We start from the raw sequence: 16,657 nt of genomic DNA, 5'->3' as shown, positions 1-16,657 counted from the left end.
AATAAGAAGAAGAAGAGCAACAACAAAAAGAAGATTTTTTATTACAGTACCACTACTTCCAGTGACAGTGGTACTGCCAGTATTAAAATACTATATATGCACATACAGATAATGGATGAAAAATGAAACTGCATAGTTACTCAAGGATCAGTAATACCACCTTGTGTAAATAAATCCCAACTGATCTATTTAGTTAAATTAGTGACTTCATGGACAGCCTTTGTTTTCCTGAGTCATTCTATGCCCTCTTTAAAGCTGCTTTAATTGATATTTTGGCCACTTGGGGCAGTGTAACAAGCTGCATACAAAACACGTTGGACAATTGCCTCTTCACACTTCCTGTGGAACAACATTAGCATCATTTTGAGCCATGTTCACCCTTTTTTAAGCTCTGTTTTGCTCTCAAACAACTCATGAGACAACCAGGCCTATGGGTTTTTGTGGCTACTAAATTCTCCACTGTTTTCACCAGCTAGTCTCTGTCTTTGTCTGTCTGCTGTTTGGTGCTGAGAGTGCAGTGTAAACCAGGTTAATGAGAACAGAGTTGTAGGTTTTAAAACCAAAGCCATAAGCTAAAGAGGCTAAAGCAATCTGGTGCTATGGGAAATGGCATTTTATTTTTCTTTGTGAGTTTGTCACTACAAATGACACCTTTAAATTTACATATATAAAACTATTCATTAAGTAAACATAACAATTATCTCTCATGTGTAGTATGGCCACCACTATAACACCTTTAAATGCTGACACCCATAAATCTCTTTAATATTCACTGAAAGGAATAGTATACATTTTAACTGTTTTGTGCTTTCTGCAGCTTCTCCTCATGTGTGTACGTTTATGGAATTTTTATTTGACCCAACTATTTTATATATCAATAAACATAGGTGGTCAGTATTAATGTAGCTATATGGTAAAAGGGCTGAAATTAGTTTATTTTCTGCCTTCCCAATATGGCAGCTGTTACACACTGTTACCTGCAGAACCTTGATTGTTATGCTTCAGCATGACACTACAGCATAATATTGATGAACCCAAATAACACTCATGTGCAACCAAGCCTCTAAAAATGAGGTCAAACAGACTATAACAGTGCCACAATGGACTTGTGTGCAGCAGTACAAAGTGTGTGTAGTGCAGTACAGAGGTGTGTATGTGCATGTTTGCCATTGTGTTGATTCTTGTGTTTCTCTCCTTGAGGCATTGGGAATGGCCATTACACCCCACTGCACGAAGGGAAGGAGGGAAACAAAGAGGGAGAAATAAAGGAGGAATGTGTGTGTGGGATGGTTTTGCTTACAAAGAACCACCATTCAGCTGAGACGTCAGCCTGAATGAGGCGAGCTGAGACATACAACCTGATCGATAAATGGATGGGAGCATCCCAGCATGCAGAGCTCAGCGGAAAAAAGAGGGGCAGCAGAAAGGAAAACGAAGGGGTGCAAAAAAATGCCCCCCACCCTCCAACCCCCCACCCCCACCCCCGCCATCCTGTTCTCTTTCGTCTTCTACCCCTTCTGACTCCAAATTTATTCCCCCAATCTGCCCCCCCAACCCCCCCCCCCCCCCCCCCCCACCTAAAACCACCAGCCATCCTGATACCCCCTCCCCTCTCTCTCTGTCTCTATCCTTCCTTCTCTGCCGCAGACTAGAGCACAGTCAGCTACTACAGGGACTGCAGTGTTACGCTATAGCACAAGAAGAGGGGGGAGGATGTGGGGACCGAATAGCGATAATAAGCAATCCAGCACTTAGCTCAGAAATCGTGGTAATAAAGCAACTTAAGCTGTTAGTGGTGATGACAGGGAGAAAAGGAAAAGGAGGGGCTACAAATTAAGATGGAAAGATGGATGATAAAGATGGAAAGAAATGGAAGAGTGCTACCTTTACAAAGACAGTACATATACTTGATGCTTGAATTGAGTGAGTAATCCAGTGTGCAGAGACAATGACAGGAATGTTCACCACCAAGCTGAAAACAAGCTGGCCACCTGACCTCGGCCTACCCGAGAACTGCTGCTGCTGCACTGGCTGTCCCCTTCCACCCCTCCCAACCTATCTTTATGTCACTGCATTGGCACCAAAACAATTGACTGCAACATTTTCAAAGTCACCTCAGCTGTCACACTGATGCTGCCCCTACCTCGCCACCCTGATACCACCTTGACGTTCAATTTATCTTTTTTTACTGTCACCCTCTTTAGGTTCTTCAATCACTTATTTTGCTGCCATTTGATTTTCTGAACTGTCCAGTTTTATGAGTGAAAAAACTGCACATGGCAAGATTTTTTGAACATCCATCCTTACAAGTTAAGTTTAGCTGCAGCAAAGAAGAGTGTCTGAAATACTGCACTATTCATTCATTTCTCTTTATTCAGTATTATTTATATATTACTCAACATTTTTTGAGTACATCACCCCTTGTTATGAGCTGATATGCCTCACCTCAAAGACTTTGTAGAATCTCCAGTTGCACATTTTTGACTCCATCTGTACATGACAAGTACATGTGCAAAGATACAGTTAAGTCATTTAGTTTGCTAAGAACATCTGCAAGCCCGTTATGGTGAGATACATTTTTGTAAGAGGTATATTTTAGACCCATCCAGAAAACAACAAAATATCACAAAATCTGCTGCTGAGGTACAGGCTGCATGAAGATGCGCTACTTCAAATGTGCAGATTCTGTCACAGTGCACAAACTGCAGTCCCCTGTCAGACATGCTACATACCCATCCACACTCTGACTTTCCAACTTGCTAAATAAAGGGCAAACTATTTCCTGCACACTTAACCTTGACACTGTGAGGTGCAGAATCATCCTACATGGACATAATGTCTAGGGATACTGGGCCGAAACATGCTTCTCCTCTGTATTTTGAGCATTACATTTACATGTTTTTTGATTTTTGTCACAATCCCACCTTACCTAAAGAAGCTGGATCAACCATGAGCTTGCTTGACTCTTAGCTCCACATGATTTGGGTTGTGTACCTGTCAGCTCATCTGAGAACCTCTGCAATTTATAGTTATTTATAATACCATTCTCTACACAGACTCAAACATCTTCAGATACACTTCAGATACACTAATCAGAAAGGTGTACTCCCACACTGGTTCACACTTTTTAAGTTACTGTGACCCAATGCATTTCTGGGATTTTCTTCTGATGTATGCATGCAGCCTTCTTTATGTATTGGGCTTTAAGTGCTATGACAATGCAGCCAAACTATTCAAGGATGACACTAACACAGGTTGTTTCTAACTTGCTTACTATGCTACCAGTGTGGACAAGGTGTAGGGTTGGTGCCAGGATGTCTAAAAGATGCAGACTGGTCATGTGTGTGCTGTCTTCTTGGCTACAGATTTTTGGCCTCTGTGGCTGTTAGCTGGAATTATGCATTTCTGGGTAGCAGAGATGTGTTGTATGTGTTGTGGTTTTAAAAAAATCTGACAGTAAGACTGTTGTGATGGATAGACTGGGTCAAGGAGGGGCTGAGTGAATCAATGTACAGCTCTACAATGAAACAAGATTTTAACCAATTAAATATTTTTACAATATTTTCAGTTCATTATGAAACTGTGTTGGGACTACTTAGACTGTGACAGAGGATGTCAGTTGACATCCTAGGCAGTCCTTCAGTGTGGCCTAGGACGCATTTGCGTTCACACTGCTGAAAGAATGTGGTCACATGTGGCCCTGACCATCTCCAAACGTGGACTTAGTGATCAGATTTCAAATGCAAACTGAATGCGTCTTAGGTGTGTTCACACCTGTACTTTGAGCTGACCACTTGTGATCAGATCACGCGAGACAGATGTTAATACGAGGTCTGAACAAGGCCAAAGACTGATTTGAGTCAATATGCTGTCTCTATACATATAGCAGAGTCCACAGAAAATACACCACAACTCACAATTATCCAGGTCAGTGCTGGCTCAACAAATGGGCATAGATTTTTAGAGACAATTAAGCAGATGAAAGCAGAGGGAGACACGAGTGAGAGGTGGAGGTCTGACCACATAGGGAGAGGAGTGAAAATGAGGAGGGAAAAGGAAAAAGAAAGAAAAAAATTGTTTGCATATAAAATGAGCAAGAGGGGAAAAGATAAGGATAATAAAAAGGATAAGGATGAAGATAGAAAACATGAGGAGGAAGGTGGGAAAGCAGAAAGAGACTGCATCACTTACTAGAAATATAAGGAGGAAATTGAAATCCCTCTGATTTCAATGAACTGTCCATATTAATTCTTTGAGCAACAGGCATTAAATATATCAACACAAAATAATGCATTCCTCCTATGTAAAGAAAAGTGGCATGGCGAATAATAGTGGTAACACTTTGATGTTTTTGTTTTTTGTGTGTTGTAAAGTAGCACAGATTACTTTCAACCAGCCACACATACGGTATTGCAACTCTATAGCCAGAGAGAACATTAATTTTGAACATTTCAGCAAAACCTCTGCCTGACTTCTATGATAACCATTTTGCTATGTCCAATGTCAAAGTCTGAAAAATTCCAACTCTCTACAAGTTCTCCACCTCATATGATCCTAAGAGTGGTCACTATCCATGTGACTTAAAAGTGCCTGAGTGGTTGGGATAGTGATGTCACCCATTAATGTATTAACTGCTATTAGCAGTAGTATTCAATCATTATTAAATTTAATTTATTTAATTCACAATAGCTTCATGTTGTGTTTAAAGCATATAACAGATGCTTGCAACACACACACACACTCCAACCAACTGACTGTCATTTAAGCGCTGTTTGTTATGAGTAGGTGCCACGCTGTGATTAAACAGAGTAGAGGGGATCGATAGACAGGCATATATAACACGTCACTTAGTTTGGCTTCTTAGCCTGCTGCTTTTCATGGTTGTTTCAGGCCAATAGGAAAGTGAAGGGCCAGTCAATGAGAAAGAGAGAAAGAGAGAGAGAGTGAACTATAAGCCATAAACAGCTGTTTCTATGTGCTGCCCCCTGCTGATTTTGAGTGATTATTGTTAACTGGGGTAGTAGTGGTCAGCACACAACACAGTTTTGTTTGGCTTTAACATAGCTATAAAATGTATATCATGTCATCCTACTATGCCCGTGTTCACTCTGAGCAAATGTGCAAGAGAGAGTGTGTTGAGTTGGACTGGCAATTTCACGGGGTAACAATAGGACGATCTGACTATGGATAAGATATGGATAAGATGTCCTGCATTTGCATGTAATTTGTGACGTGCTTAGCTTGTTATGTAAATGTAATTCCTAAGGGTACTGGGCTGTGGAAAGAGAAGACCTTTGCACTTTGTGTTTTAGCTTCATTGGATCCGGACATTCCTCAAAAAAACTTTTCCTCATGTTGCAAACGAGACACCGCTACATGCTCGTTGAGATGAGAAAACAGTGCCTTCTTGTGTGCCTTAAAGCAGTGTAGTGTAAGCCAAATTCAGAGCAGCAGCATACTGGACAAAATATAGAGGTTATCAATGACATTCAGACTCACTGGTGCTTTGCTCAAGTCTAATCTAAAACTAAAACTTAAGTGTGAGGTTGTTACTACTTACTGGATAAGAGAGAAACTAGATGAATTGATGCAGTACCATCTGCTACCCTTTTTCATGCTCACTGACTTGGTAATTAAGTTTATTATTGGACTGTAGCACCTTTGACACTGAGTGTGGACTGATTGAGGAGAGAACTAGATCCCAAATTTAGGGTAATATTAAAATTGTTCATTACTTTGTTGGAGAAATTATTTGGAACACACATGTATACACTTGAGAGAGAGAAAGAAAGAGAAGGATGAACTGACAAAGTGGCATCAGTTGTGACCAAATCTTCACACAAGTACATCAGTGGGAGAGATTAAAGAGCGAAAAACGCTGTAAGGAGCACAGCAATGAGGAATGCATTTGCATGTGGGCTCTTTTTGTAATTTTTTTGAAAAAAAAAAACTGCAGTGGCAACCTTCCACTTCTCCAGAGCACCTTAAGGAATAACTTTATGCCAACAATGTGCAGTGGCCTCAACAATGCCAAACCTGGATGTGCTATCAGATAAATAATAGAAAAGGAAAGACAAAATAAAAGACAGACATATTTAGACATAAACCTTGTGGAAGAAAATAAACTAGACACCTATCTGGCAACTCACCCGAGCGTATTTGGAAGAGTAAGGGTCCTCGAACAGCGCCCATATCCTGGGTTGCCACACCTCCCACCACGTCGCTCTGCGGCCATCCTCTTGCATGCACAGTCGCTTCAGGTCGCCGTCCGCCCCGCCGGTAAGCGCCGGGTCATCCTCGGGTGCGTCAGGCTCTGGGGTCTCGAAACTGTCCAGGGCTTCCTCGGCGTCGCGGTGCTGCCGGTAGTTCATCCAGCAGCACGCCTCCACGTCTGTCTCATCAATTCCCCAGAAGGCGAGCTCTTCCTCGAAGAGCGGCCCACATACATCATTGGGGCAGTGAAGCTTACCGGTGCGGTAATAGTTGAGGATGAAGGCGAAGGTGGCCGGGTGGCGGTCGAAAAAGAACTCGTCGGACTTGGGGTCGTAGTCGAAGTTGCTGTAGGCGTCGGGCTCGGTCAGCCAAGACAAGCGCGTCCCCGGCAGCGTTTTTAGGGTGCTCCGGTAGGTCTCGTGTCGGATACCACCGCAGTTGATCACGATCTTCTCGCTATCTGACGCCGAGCAAGTCATGGCTGCGCTGGAGCATGCTTCGGACGGTGCGCCCGACTGCTGCTACTGATGCGGCTACTGCACTTCTCCATCCACCACCGGTCCACGCTTTGTTCTGTTATACCGTCCCAGCAAAGAGTCACAGGGCCAACTGAGAGGAGGAGAGGAGAGAAAGGAGGGGTCTGCCTATGCGTGCCAGCGAGAGACGGAGATAGAAAGAGAGAGAGTCTGCAAGTGTGCCTATGACAGAGAGATAATATGTGGGATGCGGCTTTTATGAATCAATAGATTTGCCCGCTAAGTGACTGACTGCCTGATTGACTGACGGACTGACTTCACATTAGGCTACTGGATCCTGCCGCGTTTGAGGTGAAAAACTGCCATTTCTGCTAAGCAAACCCATTTCCATTTTGCATTTTGTATTCTGCTACTTTTGATTTCGCTGCATCCTGAACTACAAAAAAATAAGATTTACGGAACTGAGAAGCAGAGAGAGATAGTGGGCGGTTCAGATGTTTCACTGCAAATGCTCAATACATAGATAAAAGCGAATCCGATGGCCAAAAACATGGAAACCTGCATGACACCCATATATGTCTCCATTACAGGGAGAGGTGTCGAATAAAATATTAACTGTGCTCCTTAGTAATTTAACTCACCACTTAGGACTGAATTTAAATTACAACATGAGCAGCATTTTCACATAAAAACGGTTGGTAAATGTAGCTGCAATTATTTTCAGGGTGAGGGTGAAAAATTACCTACTATATGCTCTGAACAGAATTAAAATCACTGACCAGCTCATGTAATGTTAAAATCACCTTCCCTAGGGGCTTAAGATCACTATAGCATTAAGATTTCCCTTTAATGGAAATGAGGAGCCCAAACCAGGAAAAACAGAATTAAAGCACACAAAAGGATGTCGATAGAGGTGTCCCAGCAAGTAAGCAAGCAAGTGCGCAACAGTCATGGGGCCCAGACCTCCCGCAGCATAATACTGTAATAGCCTAAACTTAAAAAAAAAAAAAAAAAATGCACACAATTCAAACTCAGTATGTAAATGCACAGCCATCAATAAGGAACACTCCAAACTGTGGGCCAGTCAGAGCCACTTCTATTAACAGGGGGCAGCCCACTAGTATTATTTCTCAATGAGTCCTTAATAGTATCCAATTATTAAAATTTATTTTAACACAAATAAATAACACAAATAAATTGAGTGGGGAAAAAACTCTCAATGGTACAACATATAAACATTAAACATAGAAATATTAAATTGAATTATCTTGCCCCACCTTGTTGCAAGGTTGGACCATTGACTCAACTGTGGTAAGTCAATTAGTCATTTTGGAGCATGATGCTCAGAAAAATGTGTTAATCACTTTATAGATTTTCTCTCAAAATGAGAAATGAGAGAAAAACATCTTTTTGAGTGGGTGTCATATGACTTATGATCTGTGACCAGTACACCAAATTTGCCTTACAGCTGAGTTCCCAATTTCCCAATAATTTTCAATCTTAGAATTTAAGAGTAATCATTTTTTTACACACATTTCTCAAAGCAGTTCTTCATAGCAAGTGCATGTGCATGCAATCATGAAGTCTGATTGTCTGTCTATTCCTTAATGTTCCCATAGTACGTAAGGGTGTACTGATAAAAAGAATCAAAGCAGTTTTTCATTAAATTATTCGAAGTTGTGAGTATTTTTATGTGCTGTCCAATGCAGACTGTTGGGCAACTTCTTCTTCACTTCTTTCAAATGAAAACTATTTTTAAGTTCTGGATGAGGGGTCTTTGGGTATCCTTGTTTTTGTCCTGTCACCTCTAAATGTGATTGTCACCTGCCACTTTCTGAACAAACACATGCATCTATGAGGGCAAACCCTTTCCTTTCAAGTTTCAAGCCTTTACTCCTAGCCAATGAGCGAGCCAGGCTCTCTGGGTAGGCAACAAACGAAGAAAAAAAAGAAAAATCTGATTGAACTCTATTCACATGGTTTTAGATAGTAACCCTTTCATTTCTGAAACAAACTTGATAGAAAATTAGGATAAAATAGAATTAGAAGAGAACAGTTAGAATTAGAATAATTATTAAATAAAAGGGATTAAATATAACATTGAAAGAGTTGATATGTTTGGCATTCTCTGACGGCCTAGAAGGCCCAAAGGGTTCCCTATTGGTAAAACATTTCAAAAGAAATGAAATACTCGTGCCAGCGCCTCAACACTGTAAATACAGTGCACAGATTTGGTATGGCGTCCTGAATAAAAATGAGCTGAAGCTCTCATTTGTCCTCTCTCTCTCACTCTCTCTCTCTCGCTCTCTCTCCCTCTCTCTGCTGCATCACTCCCTTCCTCCACATTGTCTTTCAATCTACTAAAACACTTGGCTCAATTAGAGCAGAGTAGGGGAGATATGATAGAGTGTTTCACTCCCACCGCCCATTCTCTCTCTTTTTTTTCCTTTCCAAGATTGCCCCTCCACCACCAGCAAGAGAGAGAAAGAGAGTGAGAGACAGAGAGTTAGGGGTGCCAGAAGCAGAACAAGTATTGCTGAGCTCCACAAAATGCGGAGAAAAGACTGCAGACCATCAGATCATTAGTGCTCTCCCATTTCCCCTCTCTCTCCCTCTTTTTCTCTCACACAGCATATTCTCTCCATTTCTTTCTCCACCTCTGCTTATCATCTCCACTGCTTGTCCTCCCTCTCTCTCCAGTGCAAAGCTAATGTGCTGTGTTGGTCTGTTGAGAACAGTCTGCAGCACTGTGCTCTGCCATATAGGGTCCACTGTGACGTCACTGGAACACACACACACACACATACACACACAGGTTTGTACACATTGTAGCTTTCTATGGCCTCAGTCTGTGGAATACCTTAAACCATCCACATGCTTCCAAACTGATGCAGTCTGGGTGAGAGCTCTGCTTGGAGTGAGGACATCTACACAAGCCTGACCTGTTTATTAGAATCAATGCTATTAGTTTATATTGTAGAAAGATAGCAAGTCTAAAGCTGCCTTCAGACGGGATTAACATCAGGGCAGTGGAGAACAAAATCTTCACTGTGCTCATCAGTAACTGAACTCATCTGTCCAGACAGCATTTTAACCATTGTGAAATTCCGGGATATGGTCTGTCATAGACATTGACATTAAACAGAACAAAGACAAAAGAAAAACCCCCAGGGCAGCTGGCAGTTTTAATCAAAAATTTTTTTTTTTAAAAATTAACGTCATTCAGTGCAATTTACACTTCTAGAGGGCAACATTAGCTCTGATGCCACTTAGAAATTATGGAAATAAAGATGAACAGAACTTGTCTGAGAATCATTAGGTTTTTTAATTTTCCTCAGTATCAGTTGTACTAAAACATCTAATTATGCTAAGCTTTACATCATCATTGATGTATCCTGGGGTCATTGGGTGGTTTTTGGTCTCTCGGACATCAGACACCCTCACTCAGGTAACCCAGCGAGGCTGATCAGGCCTCAGCTTGTGCCCTAGATGTACTCACCCACTTGATCCAGAGCCACCTTGAGGTTTTCTCAGCTGTCAGCTCCCAGACTTGGACTTGGGACCTCTGCACGCTGGTTCTGCTGATTTCACCAGCATGTTCATAGCCAGGGCAAACAGGATTTCAGAAATGGTGCAGCCTGTGATCATTCCCACCTCCAGTCTGTGCCACTCAAATGTTGTTGCGCCTGCTGAGACCCTCAGGCTGAAATCACTGTAATAATCCAGGATAAGGTCTCTTACTGTGACTGGAACATGGTGCCTCTCTAGCATCTCCAGCACCAGCCTGTGGGGCATAGAACCATATGCATTGGCCAGATTTAACCACAGCACCACCAGGTCACCCCTGTTCTCCTTGGCTTCTCTAAGAAGCTGTGTGACCACTCCTGTATGCTCTAGACAGCCTGGTACCCTGGGAATGCCACCTTTCTGCACTGAAGGGTCAATGTATCCATTCTTGAGGAAGAAATCAGCCAGTCGCTTGGTTACCATGCTGAAGAAGTTCTTGCCTTCCACACTGACCAACAAGATGATTCTAAATTGGATGATATTCTTAGAGTCCTCCTCTTTTGGAATCCACACTCCTGCAAACCGCTACAGCTATGCTGTTTTTCCTCTCCTCCAGATGACCTTCAAGCTCCTCCAGAGCCGGTCTACAATTTGGGGCAGTTCTTATATACCTTGTAGGATGTTCTGCTTGGTCTTGGTGCTGGCCTGGCCCTCGCTTTTTTTTTTCCACCTTATGGACTTCTTTCCGTTCTTCAGACTTCTTTCCCCCTCAGGTCAAATGCCACAGCAGGCTCTGGAGATCTTATCATGACCTCACAGTCCCCAAAGTTTTGGTCTCTGACAGGGTCACTGAAGGTGTTGTGGAGGTGTAGGTCCACTTCCTCCTTGGAACAGACAAGGCCTCCATTTCGGTTCTGCCCAAGGAGCTGCCTGGTAAATCCAAATGGGTGGTTGATGAAGGCAGTCTGCTTCTTAGCCCTCTCTCTCAGCCTTCTCCAGTGTTGCTCAGCTCTGCACAGGCCTTTTCCTGAGTGTGAGCTGAAGCTCTGCCAGTGGTGCCTGCTTTTCTTCACTAGCTTCTTCATGCTGCTTTCAGTTCTTTCCTGATGTTGTAGAATCTGACAGCCCTCTGGTTCTTGGTGTAGGTTTGCTTGACTCCCCTATCTTTCTCAACAACAAACCTCTCCACAGCCATGCTCACTATGATGGTCATCATAGTTTGCAGCCTTCTCTCCACATCCCCTTTGGCTGTTATATCCAGGACCTATTTGAATCCTCCTTAAGGTTATGTCACTCTTCTTCTTGGCAGGCTTTTGGCCACTTGATCCTCCTCTTTTTGGCCTGCCTGGCAGATGGAGCTCTATGATCCACTTGGATGCTCTGGGCTCTGAGGGGTGCTACAAGCTACAAGCAGAGATGACTGCAGCTTAATTTGGAGGTTTGCGCATGGACATTGAGGAAAATCCTGGCTTCTTTGACTGGATTGACTGGTGATTAGCTATAGCCAAAGTGTGCTGGGTACGTTGTCCTTGATTCAGCTTCTACCGTTCTGAAATCAGTGATGATATTGCATGTATCATGCGCATGCACAGACATGTATGTAAACTAAACCTGCATATTAACATTTAAGAGGTAGCATTAGCAGCAGCAGTAGCAAGAAAATGAGCAAATTACACAAACATTTATCAACTGTGAGCAAGATGCATTAAGTTTGAGACAGAATATTGTTGCATTGGTAGAGCAGTTCATTTCAGGAAAAACTCAGTAGGTAGGTTGTGTGTGTCGGGGGCAAGAGAGACACAGAGAGGGACAGTGGTGATGCTTGTGACAGGAGCAGAGAGTTAGCTAGTTAGAAATAGCAGAGTAGCTGTAAACATGGCAGTGTAAAGTATGTGCACTTTAGGTTGTTTGTCAGTAAATAAATGCTACGACTTTTCAAGAGTCTATCTATAAAAGTCACCACACACCACTGGACTTGAGACTCGACTTGTGGACTTGCAAACTTTTATTACCTGTTCCAAGGAGTAGTATTGTCTATTAGAGTGAAACAGCCATAGAAGAGAGAAAAATGCCTTGTTGATGCCAGAGATCAGAGGAGGGTGGCCAGGCTGCTTGGGGGCTGACAATAAATAGTCACTGACAACCCCTGATCACTTATGGGCATGACTTACCTTCCCCCAGAATAACAACATGGGTGAGATGGTTAACATAAGCTAGCAGAATCCTACATTTTGGCATAACATAGATCTCCCAGCGATATGTTGTATACCTCAAAGACTCAAACACATATACAATGCTTTGTTCTCACTTTCTTTTTCTTTTTTTTCAAATTTTCTTTTTATTTTTTTTCTCCTTTCATTTTCTCAGTAATATACTTTCAATTGCTATTGTTATATATCATATTTGTCATTACTGTCAGTGCAGTTCTTGTAAGAGCCTAAAGGGTGAAAAGGGAGGTGTTGGTGGGGTAGTAGGAGGGTATGGGGTTGGACATAATAGGAGCATTTCATGTCATCGTATTTTTCTGTAAAGGTTTGTAATGACTCCTGAAATCCCAATAAAATATATTTACAAAAAAATAAATAAATAAGATAAAATAAAATTGTAAAAGCATCTCTCATTATCCTTAGTGAGCCAATGTGGGAGCTATGCATCTACAGATGGTTCACAAAATAATGTAAAAACCTGGAAAATGAGGGGACGAGGGCACAGGGCACAAGGGGTCACTAAATGGTTTGATGACTACAAAAATGATGTGAATCATGCCATAGCCTTTGCAGTCACCAGATTTCAACCCAATTGAACACCTATAGGAGATTTTGGACCATTATAGACAGCACTCTCCACCACCATCATTCCAGTTCGGTAAAGGTGATAAGATATTCACACATTCAAACTTCCCAGATCAATAACCCATATGTGTGTGTGTGTGTACATATGGCTTCCCTTAGGCACAAACTGTGTACTGCAATACAGCACATTAATAGAAGGTTTGTATCAGTTTAATGGAACAGTGAATGAATTTCTAAATACCAAGGTGGCCTGAATGCCGTGGTAGTGCCTAAGCTCAAAGCTCTTGTCATGATTTGTGATTGGACAATTAGTACAGTGTTTTATGTCTGTGAAGGTTCTCAGTCATCCAGGCCATGGTAATCCTGGAAAGCTTAGTTGTAGGCAACTGGACTTGCTTATTTTCTTGAAGAAGTTTAACATCTCACCAAGAGGCTTCTTCAGTTCTGAAACGTGTTCAAGGAAAGAAGCAAGTCCAGTTGCCTACAATTAAGCTTTCAAGGATTACAGTATTTTATCGTTTCTAGAATTCGTTGTAGGATGGTTACCATTTGCTACTTGCATGTTCTAATTAGCATTTGGTAATATTGATCATATTAAAAGACTGGCCTAGTTCTGGTTTTTGATATTCCTGTGATTACATTTTGATAGAATGCTGAAACAGTTTAGTAATATTTTAACTGTCCACAAGCCGATAGAGCTCAATAAACAACAACTGGTATTTTTTCTTTAAATCAGAGCTGCACACACAGGAAGAGGACAGTTCTTCTGCTGGGCCTTCCTCACTTTCTTAAGGAGGATCCCTTGTGTTTATTTAAGACTGTCGAGATAAGCATGGTTTAATGTCTTTATTACAGTGCTCAAGAATAAATTAATTTAAAATGGCCCGTAGGTCCTGCAAAGTGATACCTACTCAAACATACCTAACAAACATGTGCTTTTGTAGATGTTAGACAAAAATATGCACTCCATTCCTTCACAAAAAGGTAACTTTGAAAAGCTCTGTCCAGCTTTGATAAAACTGATTCAAATTTGACACCAGGTTTGCTCTGTCAACTGGTTTAATCAGCAAATGGAACTCCCTTTGTTCTGTGGCCTTTTAGTCAGGTGATAATAGGTATTGGTATGGTTTTTCAGTCTCTTCCCCAGGGTCTTTGCCATTTCCTTATTGTTGTGTTCCCCACAGCTTTAGCGTTTGATGTCATACACACTCTCTAGGTTGTAAAACCATGAATCTAATAGTGTTGCAAGGGTTGTGGTAGGTCCACCAGCTGTAAGGAACACTGCATTGGTGAAAAGGCAAGGACCCCACAGAACAGACCAAATGCACACAGGAAACAAATGTTTGAACACCACACCAAACTGGCCATGTTATTGACTGGGGACAGATCAGAGGTAATTGGAAGTATAATTGTACAGAGGTCACAACCTGTTAAGCAATGTTAACATTCCATGAATGGTCGGCAGAGTTGTTCAGCAGAAGAAGGATTAATTCTGTTGCCAAATTTCACTAGGACTTTGAACTAAACTACTAGCAACTAAACTAATGAAGCAATGCACCACACCATTATGTTACCTTCTAGTCAATGTATTGATAGACAATCTTCAGTCACATAGAGAAATATCAGTGGCAGGCAGAAATAAACTAACTTTATTTGGAAAGACACCATGCAAGAAGGAGGTGAGTTATGAAACTATATATTTTTAGTTATTATATACCACATTTAATTTTTACTAAATGTATTGATGGATATATTTGCTAGCATCTTTTTCATGAACATGACCCCAACATGTAGACCTCTAAATAATACCAACTCATGAACTCATTTAGATTGTTTATTTCATTTTAAAAATGACAAAAAGACATCCTGAAGACTTAGGAGAGGAAAGACAGAGGGTCTTCCAAAGAAGGCATGGAAAGAAGAGAGAGTGAGCCAGATAACAGGTCCTTTCAATCCTAGTGACATCCCTACACTCAAAAAAATAGCTCGTTGAATGAACTTAAATAAATTATGGAAAGTATTTCCACACAATTAGATGGCTTTCTTTGAACATTAAGCAGATCTGTTGGTCCAGCTTAATGTACTTGGGTTGAATCAACTTAATGTATTTTGGCTGATTTAACCTATTTACTAGGGTTGGATCCAAATGGATTACTTGGATTGAGTTAATGACATTTATTAGGGTTGATTCAACTTATTTATCAAGATTAAATCCAACTTATTTTAATTGTGTTGGTGTAACTAATTTTACAATCGTAAAATAACAGTAGTAAAGTAGGTTGATCTAACCCAAGTAAATGCTTAATGCCAAAAGAAAGTTATTTACTCATGTGGAAATACTTTCCATGATTCAATTAAGTTAATTCAAAGAATAACTTTAGAATGCTTCTCCTCTCTCTCCCTCTCTCTATCCTCATTCTGCAGGTATCTCTGCCCCGGGAGCAGCAGGACCCAGATCCACCACTACTCATCTTTACTATTAACCACTGTTACCTGTCATTATTATTGATAACACCATTACCGACACAGCTGTTCCTGGTCTCTCTCTCTCTCTCTTCTCTCCCCTCTCCTCCCCCTCCCCCTCTTTCTATCTTCTCCTAAACCCAACCGGTCGAGGCAGACGGCCGCCCACCCTGAGCCCGGTTCTGTCGGAGGTTTCTTCCTGTTAAAAGGGAGTTTTTCCTCCCCCCTGTCGCCAAGCGCTTGCTCTTTGTGGGAACTGTTGGGTTTATTCTGTAACAAAGTAAGGTCTTGACCTTACCCTGTAAAGTGCCTTGAGATAATGTATATTATGATTTGGCGCTATACAAATAAAATTGAATTGAATTGAATTGAAATGTGTGATGTGTAGTGCTTAACCTGTGGTGGGGCTGTTAAGTTGGTTAATGGCTGAATGACCATTTGGAGAGTGTTAAGTAAACACAACACAGTGAAACACAATTTGCTCTCTGTGTGTGTTCATCTACACCATCACTGTCCACAACAATGCATGACAGAATATAAACAATTAAGGCTATAACGTGCTTAGTCAAGGGTGGAAACAAAACACAAACAGGAGATCTAGCAATAAAACTGTAACTGTATTATAGTGTGACGATGCTTTACACTGGCAGTTGCTTGCACATGCAAAAATGCAAATTTGTCACAATATTAGAAACTGATAAACATAATGCAGCACACTGCTTCTCTTACGTTTAAAAGAGCCAACAGAATGGATTGTAGTAGTCCTTAATCTGAGAATAAAAACCTCAGGCCCCTCAAATGATCTGAACTCTACAATTCTGAATTCTGAAATGGACCATGTCTTTGAAATCACATTCCTCTTAAACATTTGCACAACATTTACAGTGAACAGTGACTGCAACTTAAGTGTCAACAAAGTTTACAGCTTGTTTGGCGTCAATAGTGGAAACCTAACACAAGACAAACAAAAGATGTTGCTACAAAATTGCGTTAGTAGGTAGTTAGGCAGTTAGATAGTGTAAAAATATTTTACACTGGCAATTCCCTGCAAAACAAAAATTAAAAAATACAGTTTTTGCCTCCATTTTTTTGTGTCAAGTGATAAATAATATAACACACTGCTTCCTTTATTTTTGACGGACGGTGCCAAAAAAAAGGTCTACAAAACAGTCCAAGATGATTCCCCTAAAACATTTGCACTTACTA

General features: G+C 41.3%; 1 protein-coding gene and 1 pseudogene across 1 annotated transcript in view; both read right to left on the bottom strand.

Annotated features, from left to right (window-relative positions):
- LOC139634742 (voltage-gated potassium channel KCNC1-like) overlaps positions 1–7,680 on the bottom strand; it is a 50,718-nt gene extending 43,038 nt beyond the window's left edge. The window contains exon 1 of the mRNA XM_071501350.1: positions 6,150–7,680. Coding sequence (XP_071357451.1) covers positions 6,150–6,692 — 543 coding nt within the window. The 5' untranslated portion in view covers positions 6,693–7,680. The remainder of the gene's footprint in view (positions 1–6,149) is intronic.
- Positions 7,681–10,184: 2,504 nt separating this feature from the next.
- LOC139634741 (uncharacterized) lies at positions 10,185–11,412 on the bottom strand (annotated as a pseudogene).
- Between the last annotated feature and the right edge of the window lie 5,245 nt (positions 11,413–16,657).

This window comes from Trachinotus anak, unplaced genomic scaffold (genome assembly GCF_046630095.1).
Source record: "Trachinotus anak isolate AG129_WGS33_773 ecotype Australia unplaced genomic scaffold, CSIRO_AGI_Tana_v1 ptg000017l, whole genome shotgun sequence".
NCBI classification, from domain to species: Eukaryota; Metazoa; Chordata; class Actinopteri; order Carangiformes; family Carangidae; genus Trachinotus; species Trachinotus anak.
This window is presented reverse-complemented; position numbering and strand designations above follow the sequence as displayed.